This window comes from Phaseolus vulgaris, chromosome 11 (genome assembly GCF_051622355.1).
Source record: "Phaseolus vulgaris cultivar YP4 chromosome 11, ASM5162235v1, whole genome shotgun sequence".
Taxonomy (NCBI): Eukaryota; Viridiplantae; Streptophyta; class Magnoliopsida; order Fabales; family Fabaceae; genus Phaseolus; species Phaseolus vulgaris.
This window is the reverse complement of record NC_143508.1, coordinates 5,833,938-5,848,009: the sequence shown is the minus strand read 5'-3', so window position 1 is coordinate 5,848,009 and position 14,072 is coordinate 5,833,938. Positions and strand designations below refer to the sequence as shown.

Below are 14,072 nucleotides of genomic sequence, written 5' to 3'. Positions count from 1 at the left end.
CTCCATAGCTTCTTCGGTATCCCGTAGGTCAGACAAAATGATCATTTTATTTTTAAAAAAAAAAATTTAAATTCTATAATTTAAAAATGTAATTTTATTTATTTATTTATTTACATGTTCCAAATTATAGAATCTAAAAATATTTTCGCCGGATTTAGCAATTTAGAATATTATTTATTTTAAAAAATACATTTTAAATTATAAAATCTGAAAATTTTCTCAAATTCAAAAATACCTTTGTATTCTATAACCAGAATTTCATAATTAAAAGATAGATAAGTAAAATATTAGTACAAAAGAAATAATTTTTTTTTATTTACACCCTAACTATTAGTAGGTACTCAAAATTAAGAAAAATAGGTTAAAAAAATTCTAAAAACATAAACAAACTTACATAAAACAACACTGTTTTTGCAATTCTAAATCCGTCCAATTTGCTTTGGCGCTCTATAGGAAACTTCCTATACTAAAAAAAACACTATAGTAATAATCTTTTTGAATTTTTTTTTATAAAATTATGATATTTTCAAATTTTAGTTGTTACTGAATCTTTTCATTGTCAAAATTCCAATGACTACATCAACTAGTAAAATTACAATTATAATATAAAAAGCAGTTAGTGAAGAAGAAAAAAGTTGTGAAAGTGAAGAAACATGTTTCGTTAGTGCTATGAAATCAGAACTTACAACATTGGTTACTATAAGAACAAATGTGTATGTGTTCTAGTTAATTATAAAAATGTCATTACATTACTTTTAGAGATAATTTCATTAGAACCAATGTAATATGACATCTTTATTTTTCATTCTTACACTAATGATTATTGTTTATGCTTTTTCGAGAAATAAAAGAATAAAATTTAATGTTTATTTTTTTAAAATGAATTTTAATATCAGTTGTAACAAGAATCAGATGTAATATAATATAATTTTTTTTTCACCAATTCTAACATCTAATATAATATATCTAACATGTACTTCCTAATTAAAATAAACATAATCATTAATAAGTTAAAGATATATATTAGTTACTTACAAAATATCTAAAGAGATGGGTTTTACCCAATAAAATATTTAAAATATTCAAAACAACATCTACTTCTAAACTCGTTCTATAAACCACTTTATCTTATAACATCGTATCTTATTGTATACAATATAATTATCATAATTATAAAACTCGTGTAATTTAATTAAGTGGCAAAAACAAAAATATAACTTTTATATTACACCCGTTTACAAAACACAACCATTTCACATTTTATCATACAACAGATTTGTTTATTAATCACATTCTAACTTCAATTTAAGATCTTAAGAAAATATAATTTCAATTTCAAAATTCATATATACCCATGACAATACAAGTAACATTCGGTTTTATTCAAATTAGTTTAGCTTAAGTAAATAAATAAAAAATCTTTACTTTAAGAAAAACACTCTAGAATTATTTCTATAAAAATTTCAACCTACACTAACAAGAAAGTCTAATTAAAAACCCAACCACACCGCTACATACTTAAACTATCAATAATAGAATTAGTTTTTAGTTCAAATCCTTAACTACAAAATACTAACCATCAATATTTGTTGATCTATATGCATTATATTAATGCATGTTGATATATAGTACATTTAAATTTGGATGATTCGGATTAGTTTATTAGGAGGAGTAATGTGCTCATTGAATTATTCTTTTCTAGAAGAGTTTGAAACATCCTCAAATGTTTTTTTAATTTAATTATTTTAGCCGTAAAAAAGTGTATAAAAAATGAAATAAAAAATTTAATATACAAGAAAAAATAATTTTTTATATTATATATAAATTTTACAATTTTAATATAATAAGTATCCATTAAACAATCATATTAAGCTTTCTCATCTAATAAAAACAAGTTTGCACACACTACAACAAAATCATTAATAACTAATTTTATAGATAAAAAAATAATTAATCACTAATTTAGAAACTAAACAAGATATTGATAGTTAAAACCTTGGTAATTAATTAGATACTAGTTTATAAATTTAGAGACTATTTTAGATATAATTTTTTTAGTCTCTAAAATAATATCTATATTTATCAATAAAGTGATTAATTATTTTTTGTTTCTAAATTAATTTGTATTTAATAATTTTCTAGTAATGACACTGTTGAATTCAAAAGTTCAAAGATAATGATAGATTAATGTTAAAATGTTTGAATGATGCTGATAAAAGAATGTTTACAAAATTTATTTGAAGTTTTGTTGATTACTTTAGAAACATAAATATATTTTTATCGTTATTTTTTTCTAGCAATAAAGAAGGAAATAAAATGAGATTTTAAACATGGCAATTACTTCCTGCACCAAATAATTGCACCCATTTTCAGTGTGAAAAGACGAAAATACCCTTAAATAAATTGATGCTGCATATAAAAATATATTCCGAACCTCTTTTCCACAATGTTTCGGAGTTTTTTTTTAATGTTTTCTGTTTTTTTTTTCAAAATGGGATTTTGATTTTGAATTCTATTTTAAATATTCATTTCTAGAACAAATAATCTCTTTCGGATCTATTTTTTTTAATATGTATTATTTCTAATTTTGGATTTTCATGTGGGTGCAAATTTAAAAGGAGTGGGTGTAGGAAGAATTTACCTCAAATTTAAGCAAGAAAAGTTTGTATTAGACAATTTATAATTCACCCATATTCAACAACCCTTAATTTGTATTTGTGGCACAATACAAATTTCAATAGCATTTATCACTTTACTATTAAATAATATCTTTATATAATTTCAAATTCCCCAAAGATAACTACTAACCATATACAACTATTTAACAGTTGCATATACTACAGTTGCTCTAAATGTCATTTATGAAGATATACAGTTGCTCTAAATATATATAAAAAAATCTAAGTTTGATTTGTATATATAAAATAGAAATAAATAAAAAATTTAAAAGTAGTTACTCAAATAAATGAATAAATAAAAAAATAAAAAAAATTAATGATTGACAAACCTTAACTTAAAAAAAATACACTAATACAAATAATTTAAAAAGATAAGTTGATGAAAATAAAAAGTGCAATAAATTATTTAGAAAAAGTAAGATGAGTATATATTATGATGATGATTATTATTGTTATTGTAGTGTGGGTTGAATGGGTGCATATTCAGAGGTGAGGATGCATGGTTTCACCAATCTGCATCGAATTCCGTGGCCCTGAGGCGAAGGGATTGGTGCTTCAATTCCCTTCGCCCCCGCCTCTGCTTCCGCATTTCACGAGGCCACGCTCGCCACCTATCTACTTCTCCTCATCACACAATCATATCTCATTATCTTTCATTTCAAATTCTCACACAAACACTTTTTCTGCTTAATATCATTTCACATCTTCCTTCTGTATTATAGTAATGTTAATGTCTTTTTAGCAGATTGATGAAATAGGAAAAAATTGAATAGTCCAGTAATAAAATGTGTTACTACTACTAGTATTTACAGGAACCTAACAGTGTGAAAAAGAAGAGAAAAAAGTGAGTATATATGATTATAGTGGAAAAGTGAAAAGTCAGAGCAGTGATCACAAATAGTAGTACTAGAACAACAATATAGTCAGCGCAAAAGCCAGTTATTATGCAGGAATTGAATTGAGAATTGAATAGCATGATCACTCTCACTCTCTTACCCATCAGCTCCACTTTTTCTCCCTATATATTTTCGTTGACCGTATATGCTAGTAGGATGCAGCAGTAGCAGCAGCAGCAGCATGCAGAGACATTTATGGCACATACGTCCAACCAATATCCATCAACTTGGTGTTTGCGTTATCCTTTCTTTATCTGCATGCGCCAAAACGCACTGCCACCTTAATTCCAGTAATCTATCTCAGCACGCATCTTCATCTTCTCACATGCACCACCACCACCATCCACCACCACCCTTTTCGACCCATTGCTCTCTTTCAATGTTCAAACCCTTTATCTGGTTACATCTACGTTTCTGCTCCTGCTTTTTCTGCTTTCTAATATCCATGCTCTATTTTATTCTCATATATATCTCCTCTGTTCTTCTTTTGTTTTCCTTCTTTTAAGGATTTGGTTTTCAACTTTTTGGTGCCTACTTATCTAGCAAAAAGAACATTCCGCCAAATATATAAAATCAAATCTTAGGCCAATTACCTTTTCCAAGGTAGACTATGATTTTTTTTCTTTCTCACCCATGCCTTTTGAGATTACAGAACGATTCCATTCCATGGTAGTCTAATTGTTTAGACTACAGATCATTTGAGAATACCATAAGGAAATAGTAGAAACATGTCTAAACAAAAAATATGAGAAATACTATAGTGTATCTGTAGCATGTTAAAATATTCCATATCTAACTTTTCGTCATCAACTTCAATATAAAAAAAAGATACTACGGATCCCAGAAGTTTGACAAGACCCGTTCTCTCTTTTCTGTTGATTTTGACATACGGGTAATATATTGATTCCTAAACGTGGATATTTCTTTGGCTCCGCAAGACTCGTAAAAGAAAAATGCAGCATAAATACATAATGTAATCCACCTTCTGACACTCCGTTTCTCTATGCAGTATACTTTTTTATCGAGTGAAAAATTTACGTGCATTCAACTTAATTACGTTTTTCAGATTACCAAAATCACATAAATTTTAACTGAAGAGCGAAAATATTAAAACGATGCTCAAAAAACGAGAGTGCATTATAAAAGAAGCCTGACTTACTATCTTCTACTAATAATTTACACACAAAGAACCCTTTTTTTGAAAAAGTTAGTGTATTAGCATCGTCTCATTTATGCTCGGTTCTTCATGTGTATAACTTGGAATTTGAATTCGGCGGTTGTTTCACTTTCTTTTTCTTCATATGCATGTTGACCTGTTAGAAGGTTCAGGCACTCGATGTTTCTTCTTGCACTAGTTTGGGTTATTATCCACGCTGTACGAGTGCTTTGGATTTTACAAAACTAGTTCTATTTCCCCACATATAAAGTGGTAATCCAAATTATATTTGATGCGATTTTTTGGGAAAAAAGAACTGTGCTGGTGGAAAGCAATGCTGTGCCCACTGTAATCACGTTGAATGAGTTGTTACAGTGAAATAAAACACATTAACAGCTAATGAAGCACTATTACTCCTAGCTGGTGCATGCAAAATGACAAAAAATCTTCACGCCAGAACTGTTTTTCTTGACAACCCAATGCAAACTAATATTTAACTGGTATCCCATACGTTAGTCCTATGCATGACAATTTTTTGGTCTTGGGGGGTCATAAGCATAATCATGCCAATTGCATGACAGTTTGGAGAAAAAAAAGAGAATGTAGATGAAATTGGACCACAAGTGGTGGGCATGTTAGGAATTGAAACGCGAAGAAGGGTGGTCCAATTGGGGCACTATAGCAGACAAAAAAAGGCATGAGAACACACAGTGGCAAACAATGGTTTTATAGAATACTAGTAATAATTAAGATGATGTAGTAATATTGTGACCACTAAAAGATGGGAAGTTCACAGTTTCACAGTCACCTTCATACTCGTTCTGAGTGAGGCTAGATAGCTAGACGTTTGAACCTCATTCATTCATTCATTCATCTCTCTCCTCTGAGCCTATCTGCTCTCACTTCAATTCCCAAAGCCTAGCCTTCACCTACACCTTACAACCCAACCGGCTGTCTTTTTCCATCAATGACTTTTATGCCCTTCCTTTCCTTCAATGGCGTAACCTACGTTCTTCTCTCTCTTTCTCTCCATCTATCTATCTGTCATTCCCGAGATACAAGACATTATGGGCTTAGGAAAGAGAGAGAGGTAGTAGTAGAAATCAACGTTAATCTTAAACAGCGTCGTTAAATCTGCTATGTATGCACCAAAATCAATGGCACGAAGGGGGGCCGTTTGGGCAATTATTGTCTTCTCGTAAGAATTCTACACGTCTTGGAACGAAGACGACGAAACCTAAGCCTCTCTCTGTGCCGCTAACCGCCATGTTTTCAGAGATGTTCTGCACCAAAAACAATACGCATGTTAATCCTCTCTCTCAACTCTCAACCATTTTGTTTCTCCCTACCTACTCTATAAAAAGAGCGATTCACAAGCCATGAGAATAAGAGGAGCACCCAGTGGTGTGGTGTGGTGTAGTAGAGTACTAGTAATTTTAGTAGTGGAGTAGTAGCACTAATAATCAAATCAAAACAACCCTTTAATTACCTCTCCTACTATAATACTATCCAAACCCCATTAGCATTGATTCATATTATTATTTGGTGAAGAGAGAAAGAACTTGAGATGGAGAGTGAAAATGAGGAGTTGGAGATGGGAGGGTCTAACGGGGTTGCAGCCAGTTCACGGTGGAACCCTACAAAAGAGCAAATAAGCATGCTAGAGAACCTGTATAAGCAGGGAATAAAGACTCCCAGTGCTGAGGAGATACAGCAGATAACTGCTAGGCTTAGGGCGTATGGTCACATCGAAGGAAAGAATGTCTTCTACTGGTTTCAAAATCACAAAGCTAGGCAGAGACAGAAGCAGAAGCAAGAAACCATCGCTTACTTCAATCGCTTTCTTCATACTCCCCAGCCCTTTTTTTCTCCGCCAATTTGCCCAAATGGTTCCTTCATTTCCTTTCTCATCATTCATTATTTTATTCAATCATGCAAACTATACACATTCCCTTTTTATCTTTATATCTTCACTCATCTCTTTCTGCCTTTGCCTTTTAATTGATTAAATACTGTTTGATTGTTAAGTCACCAATTCGTCTCTTCATGCAAATGTGCTTGGTGTATGTGTGTTAAGTAAAAAAAAGTAACAAAACTAAAAACTCAGAATACTATTGAGTAGAAGATTATGTGTATTCTTTAAAGATAAATCCTCTTCTAACCAGGTTATATCTCTGAATCATATCAGCTGAGATCTACATACTGCGGTTCTTTTCAATAGTATTTATTTCTCAAGAAGCACTGAAATCATCTTAAAAGTCACTGTCTCCACTTTTATGTGTATAGCCAAATCATGATAGAAGGACAGCTGTTTCTTTTGCTTTCTGTTTTTTCTTTTGTTTTTTTTTTCCAAAAGGCCTTTTTTCACACATATATAGTAGTTTTTCAAAATTCAAACTGTTACATCTCTTTGTGATTAGTGAGTTATTTATTTTACATAAGCTTGGTAATTGAGGGTGCTTTTGGTTTTCAGGCCTGTGCCCTCCATATTGTGTACCTCAGGCGCAGAGTGAAAATGGTTTTTACCCCCCACATCCAAAGGTGCTTGTACCAGTAGGTTTTAGGAGAAGCCCGTCTGAGATATTTGTGCCCACAGACATGTCAAACATGATCAGCAATGGCCCTCTGGCATACGAAGCCATGCAACAGAGAATCTCGGATTGTAACTTCAGCTACAGTAACCAAGAAACCTTGGATCTCTTTCCTCTGCACCCAACTGGTATTTTGGAAGGGAAAACAACATACCAGGTGTCTTCTCTGGCTTCAGTTTCTGCTGATAGTTCCAGTGATACACCTCCTGCTCCTTCTCCTGATATCAATGAAGATGATCCTTCCCCACTTAACCAACCCTTCTTTGATTTTTTTACTACTTCTGGTCAAGGTTCTTAAGAGACTTCTTTTATGTCATTGGCTTGAACTTTTAATTCCCATGGCTCATCACTGAAATGGGTTTATTATGCCTTTCAGTTTATTGAATGAGATTGGTGTCTCATTTTTCTTCTCTTTTTAATATATTACTATTAATAACTTACATATCCTTGTCAACCTCTCGTATATGTTGCTGTCATATTTACTGTCACCGTTTCACTCATGAAATGATTCTTTTTGCTGACTGTTAATTAAAAGCAAATGAAATTGGTCTTTAACGTCTCTGTTTTGGGAGTTTTTATATTATTATCTATCTTCATAGATTTGAAAGATTTAAATAGGACAAGGAACAATGATTTTTTTTTAGAAAAATGAAAGATAAAAACAACTCGAATATTAAATGACTCATAAATGATATCTAATAAGAGAAAAATAAAATAAAAATCATCAATATATGATAGGTAAAAAGAGAGATAAAGAAAAATTACAGGGATTTAAAAATAAAAGGTGTTCATCAATTATTGGTTTTTAAGATTTCTGTTTTCGGATCTATCCTATGTTTCTCGGATAAAATATTTCTTACTGACTTTTTTTGGTCTATTCTATAACCATACAAAGTTTCACAGACACGATTCTGTGTTCTTTTAATACTTTTTCGAATTCTTTTTTAGTCTATATTTTCCAGGTCAAATTTTGAAGACACGTGGTTTTTTTATTTGGGTAAAAAAATTGAACATGTTTAGAAATTAATTTTAACATACCTAAGGTAAATTAAATTATCACTTACCATTATAATGGTCAAAGAAATTGGATATCCATATTTAGGATACTAGTTAGAGTTGAATATTTAAGAGGCTAATGAATTGAAAGAATTTCCGTTGTGACTAGACACTTTAACTCAATTTGTCCAGAGACTATGTGCATAATAACAGTTTTTAATTTTTATTGTGTGGGAATATTCTGAAATAATTATAATTGCAAGTTAGTATCTGATTCAATGAGTTGAGATACTCTTTAACACGACAATAAAAATAATTCAAGAAGGTAATATTTTGAATAAATAGTTTCTATTTTAGTTATTTCCAAAAGAAAAGTAAGCAATAGACAAAGAAAAACTTAGTACATATTTGGTTGTAATTATTTTTGAATTTTTTAAAAATCTCTTTCCTTAGTGAAAAAAAAAAAAGTAAATGATTTTTGCTCGAAATATACTAAAACGACCAAAACACTTAGAACAAAAAAACAGTTGAAGTTGTGCTTGTTCAAAAATCGCAATTCTGAATCCAATTTTTGTTCTAAGGCAATAAAAAGAATTGGTAGCTAAAGCTATGGTTGAAGAACTTGAGTTGGTGGTCCCAAACCTACACTCCTTCTGAAAAGAGACAATGTCACCCTACTGCTACTATATACTAAATATTCATCTATTCCTAGTTCCAAACGAATCCAAACCTTTTCTTTCCAATTGCATATATAACATTTTCTCCAACCACTCTCATCACTAACAATAAATAAATAAAGATTTATTATTCATAATTTATAATTCAATCTCATAAAATCGGCTTATAAGATGAGGTTTGCATTTACTTATATCCAATGAAATGTACTAATATCTAATCGATATGTGATCTCCAACACACCCTTCTCACGCCAAGACTACCAACTCATGCGTGATGAAACTATATATTATATAGATAATTCAATGATTGTCTGATAACTGTCTGATAGCGGATGAGTGATACGATAAACCCAACAAACAATCATTAAAATAAACTCGAAATGATTTTGATAGTATATTAAGTTGAATTTTAAACTTAACTTAACCCTATACAACCCACTTATAAAGTGAAGTTTTTACTCATTTATAATTTTGTTTAATAATGTCAAAATTGTAGGTTAAACTCTTATGGTTTGTATGAGCAGGGAAATTTGAGTAGAAGCACATGTGCAGAGAGTGATGATCATATGCTTTAGAGAATGTGCAGTAAATGGGTGTGTGGATGGTTTATTAGGAGGCTCACGGGCTAGCTTTTTGTGGATAAACTACCACACGTTATCTACTGTTGTGTATGCCCATGTTGAAGCTTAAGAGGATGATTCTAGTTTTACGAAGATATATTAATTACTTTTTATGATAAATTTTAAACTTAATTTAATTTTATAAAATTAATTTATAATGTGAAATTTATATTCTTTTATATACTATAATATGATAATATTTTTAGTTGATATAACCCATCTCCTAATATTAAAAATAAAACATCTATATTAGGATTTTATTTTATTTTTAATTGATATAAAAAATTTAATATTTTTTTTACAATAAAAATTTATATTGTCAGTAAATATATAATAATATTTATAGTAAGATTTGGAAGATAACGGTGGTTAAGTTATTTTTTTCATAAATTGGAGGATTTTAGTAAAATTGAGTTGTAAACTATTTATTTGTTTGCATCCCACAATCAATTCTTTCTCAACTATAGTAATATAGATGAATTTACAAAATGTTTATTTCCATCCTACAAAATCATGTCATTTATTGGTATATTGCTTTACACAAAACTATACAACACTTTGAAAACATGATTTGATTATAGAATGGATTAGAGGTTGTCTCAAATCAAAATCTATTTCAGTCATAGTTAATGGTAGTTCAATTGAAAAATATTCTAAAATTTTTTTTAGGCTAGGTGATTCGTTAGTATCTGATGACTTGTTATAGCAAATGTACCGTATTGTCAGAACGGACACTACAAAAAAAAAATCAATATTATTTATGGATTTTTATCCACGAACCTGAATCCGTAGATAAATTAAGCATTACTTACGGATATTACCTACAAACAACATTACCTACGAACATTACCCTCAAATTATGAATTCGTACGTAAATTCAGTATTACGTACCAACTATTACACACAAATCTTATTACTTACCAACTTTTACCTACGAATCTCTATTACCTATCAACTATTATCTACGAATTTCTATTACTTACGAACTATCACCCACGAATCTCTATTACCTACCAACTATTATCATAATAATTATATACATAATATTAAAAATATTATTATAATATGAATAGTTATAAAATCATAATTAATATTCATAAATAATAATAATCATAACTAATAAGTATACATATTATTAATATTATAAAATTAATAAAATTAATAATATTGATAATAATAATAATAATAATATAATAAAACTTGATTGGTGTAGGTTTAAAGCTTCTTTGTCCATTTCTACATTTATAAGAGACTTTGGCTTACAAAGGTTGTAAGGGAAAACATTATAAGAAGGAGTAAAGGTGGGTAAGAGAGAAGTTGATGTGAATACGTTACAATTTGTAGATGTACCAAAGGAAGAAGGGAGTTTATGAGTTAAGCTAAGAACAAGAAAGTTGGTTCGATAGGAACATAAAAATGGAAGATAGGAATAAATGATAAGGGTAGATTCTCGAGGACAAGTGGTTGAGAGAGGATAATCTCAAAGACAAATGTTATAGATAATATAGTGTCTCCAAGAAGATCACATTAAATCAACTAGGAAGTTGGAAGGGTAGTACTTGGGAATGGAGTTTAAAATGGAGAACACAATTGTTTAAATGAGAGAGGAATCAAGCAGTGGAGTTGGAACAAAAGATAGCTATAAAATCCCTAAATAGGGAATGTGGGGATGTATGGATCTAGAAGGGAGATGAACACCAAGTATTATGTCAAATTTGTGTATAAGTTAATTAGTGAGGGTGCTCAAGGAGAAGAAGAGGAGTTTTTCAAAAGGTCTTGGAAAACAAAAAGCAACACCCTCATCACTTTTTCATGTTTGGAGAGAGTAATATAATACACACTGAGAAAATCATTAACTAAAAACTCATTTTAGAGATTAAAATAATCGATTAAATTAGAGATTATTTTATAAATTAAATAATTATTGGTATTTTAAGTAATTTCTATTTTTAATAAAAAAAATTATAAAGTAGTTTCTAAATTGATATCTAATTGTCAAGATTTTAGTTACTAAGTACTATTAATCTTTTAAAGACTAATTTAGAATATAAAATATTAGTATCTAAAACCTTGATAGCTAATTTAGATACCAATATAAAAATTACTTTACAAATTTTCATTACTAATAGAAATCACTTTAGATATCAACCATTTTGTAATCTCTAAAATAATATATAACTTAATCAATATAGTGACTATTATTTTATTTTTCTAAATTTATTTGTTATTTAATTCAAATCAAAATCAAGTACCAAACAATACAGGGCAGGCATGTTTTTTTTAGAAGAAAGCTATACCATCCTAAAAAAATAAAAATAAAATGTCAAATATTTCTCACAAGTTTAGGAGTTTAATTGATAAGTTTATCATTTCATTATTACTATAGTACCATTTGTAATTCCCACTATAAATATATGCAATATTTGTACAGTGTAGCCTACTTCGTTCGGGCCGGGTCAGAGAATGGGTCAATTGTTTTTTCACCCAATGATTTTGAACTTGTATCCAACTAACTTTTAAGAATTATCAATTATTTTAAAATTGGAAATCTGGATTTAAAAAATATGTTTTGAAAAAGAAAATTTGGAATATTTTTTTTTTCTAAAAATAAAATTTCAGAATAAATAATATATGTCAGTAAAACAAATCTGGAAGACAAATAATATATTCTAGAAAAAGGATTTTTGAAAACAAAATTCCTAGAACATATTCTAGAAAAAATTCCAAAAAAAAAACATAATCTAGAAAGATTATTCCAGAAAAGCCTAATTGAGAAAAGTGTTTGAGAAATTCAAATTTAAAAATATATTTAAAAATATTAAATTCGGAGTACATTTTGACTTACATCCTCCACTTTTATTTAAAACTAAAAAGAGAATATTTTAATTATTTCAAATGGGGTGTAAGTTTAAATTTATTGGGTACAGTAAAAAAAAACCTGGAAATGGATATGGGAACCTGAGGCCCACGAACCCCTTTGAAATAGGCTCACAAGTCTTTTGAACAACAATTACTTGTTCCTATGTGGATTTGGACCCACTACGTTATAAGTTTGTCATCCTCATTGAATTTAGGTCTAAGCATAATTTAATTTCGACTTAATTTCCAGAATGTACGAAACAATTCAAAAATTTATTTTTCAAAAGAAAAACAATTTTGTTTTTGCAAAGATAAAATAAGATTGTACAAAAATAAATTTCCTAGGCTGTACAGAAGATAAGTGGCTTAGTAAGGAAGAATAATTTGATAAATCATTAAAAGAAAGAAGAAGAAAAAATTACAACTTTAGATACATGGAAGCCACAGTTTGCACATTTTTTCTTTTCTAATTGATGTATAGATTCGTTGGTTTGTATGAGGATGATCTGATGACGTATTCATTTAAGTTGTATGATTGTTTGTCCCAGATGTCTTCTTCTATATTAGCTAGGAGAGTTCTGTGTAGACAGACTTGAGAGTAAGTCTAGTGAACAAGGTTATGGTTGAGTTCATATATAAGGGTTATAAGGGTTGGATCACCATAAAGTGATTCATATTTATTCATTTTTTTATTATTGATAAAAAAATATATTTATTCATTTTTTTATTATTGATAAAAAAAATACATGGAAAAATTATTTTATACTGTTGAACTAAATACCAATAAACTTGGAAGTATGTTTATTTAGTTTTCTTTTTTTGAGAACGCAGATCCTTTTCAATAAATAATAATAGATCAACTAAAAATGTAAAGGTTTTACACCATGTTAGGTATTATATATTTATGATTTATTTTAATAACTATTTTAAAATTCATATCAAGATCTAAGATTTTTAATGAATCAAACCAACTCAAAATTAGTTTGAGATTCAATTAGTTAATTTGTTTGTTCAACCTGACTATGAATCAATTGAAAATAAAACTAATAAATGAGTTTTTCTATCAACAGTAAAAAAATAATAAATAAAATAAATCATTCATTTTAATCTTTATAAAAAAAAAGTATGTTCTTTAAATCCAACATAAACAAATAAGAAAAAAAAGTTCATGAAAATTTGACACTTATCCATGTTCAACATTTTACTTGTACCATCATGAATATTCATGATGTTAACAATCTTCTATATGGTCGTTAAAAAAGACATTAAACAAAATCAACATTCATATTTCATTTTCTTACTCCTTCATTACATATGATTTGTATTCTCAATATCCCTTTCATAAATGACACAATTTAACTTTTCGAGTAGAATGTTTCTATGTATAGTTAAATTCACTGAACAAATTCAAGACAATAATTTTTTTTTAATTTCTATTTAGATCAATTTTTTTATGAAATAAATATAAGAACAAAAAAGTGTGACAGTGATGAATATCCACTAGGAGAGGATTTTATTAATGAAGGAAGAGGATTTTCACCTACACATTTGAAGTTCTTCCTTCTAGTCTTCTCACAAATTAAAAGAAGTCAAAGAGAA

At 29.0% G+C, this 14,072-nt stretch overlaps 1 protein-coding gene across 1 annotated transcript; it reads left to right on the top strand.

Moving 5' to 3' along the window:
* The first annotated feature begins 5,486 nt into the window (after positions 1 to 5,486).
* Positions 5,487 to 7,762, top strand: WOX2 (WUSCHEL related homeobox 2). The gene is made up of 2 exons (XM_068628152.2): positions 5,487 to 6,619; positions 7,204 to 7,762. The coding sequence occupies exons 1-2, from the start codon at positions 6,298 to 6,300 to the stop codon at positions 7,617 to 7,619; spliced, it is 738 nt and encodes a 245-aa protein (XP_068484253.1). The 5' UTR covers positions 5,487 to 6,297; the 3' UTR covers positions 7,620 to 7,762.
* The last annotated feature ends 6,310 nt before the right edge of the window (positions 7,763 to 14,072 follow it).

Bases quoted from the DNA above. Each gene is read 5' to 3' on its own strand.
- WOX2 (XM_068628152.2), top strand. From the start codon at position 6,298: ATGGAGAGTGAAAATGAGGAGTTGGAGATGGGAGGGTCTAACGGGGTT. The intron at 6,620-7,203 runs GTTCCTTCATTT...TTTGGTTTTCAG, and splicing joins TCCGCCAATTTGCCCAAATG to GCCTGTGCCCTCCATATTGT.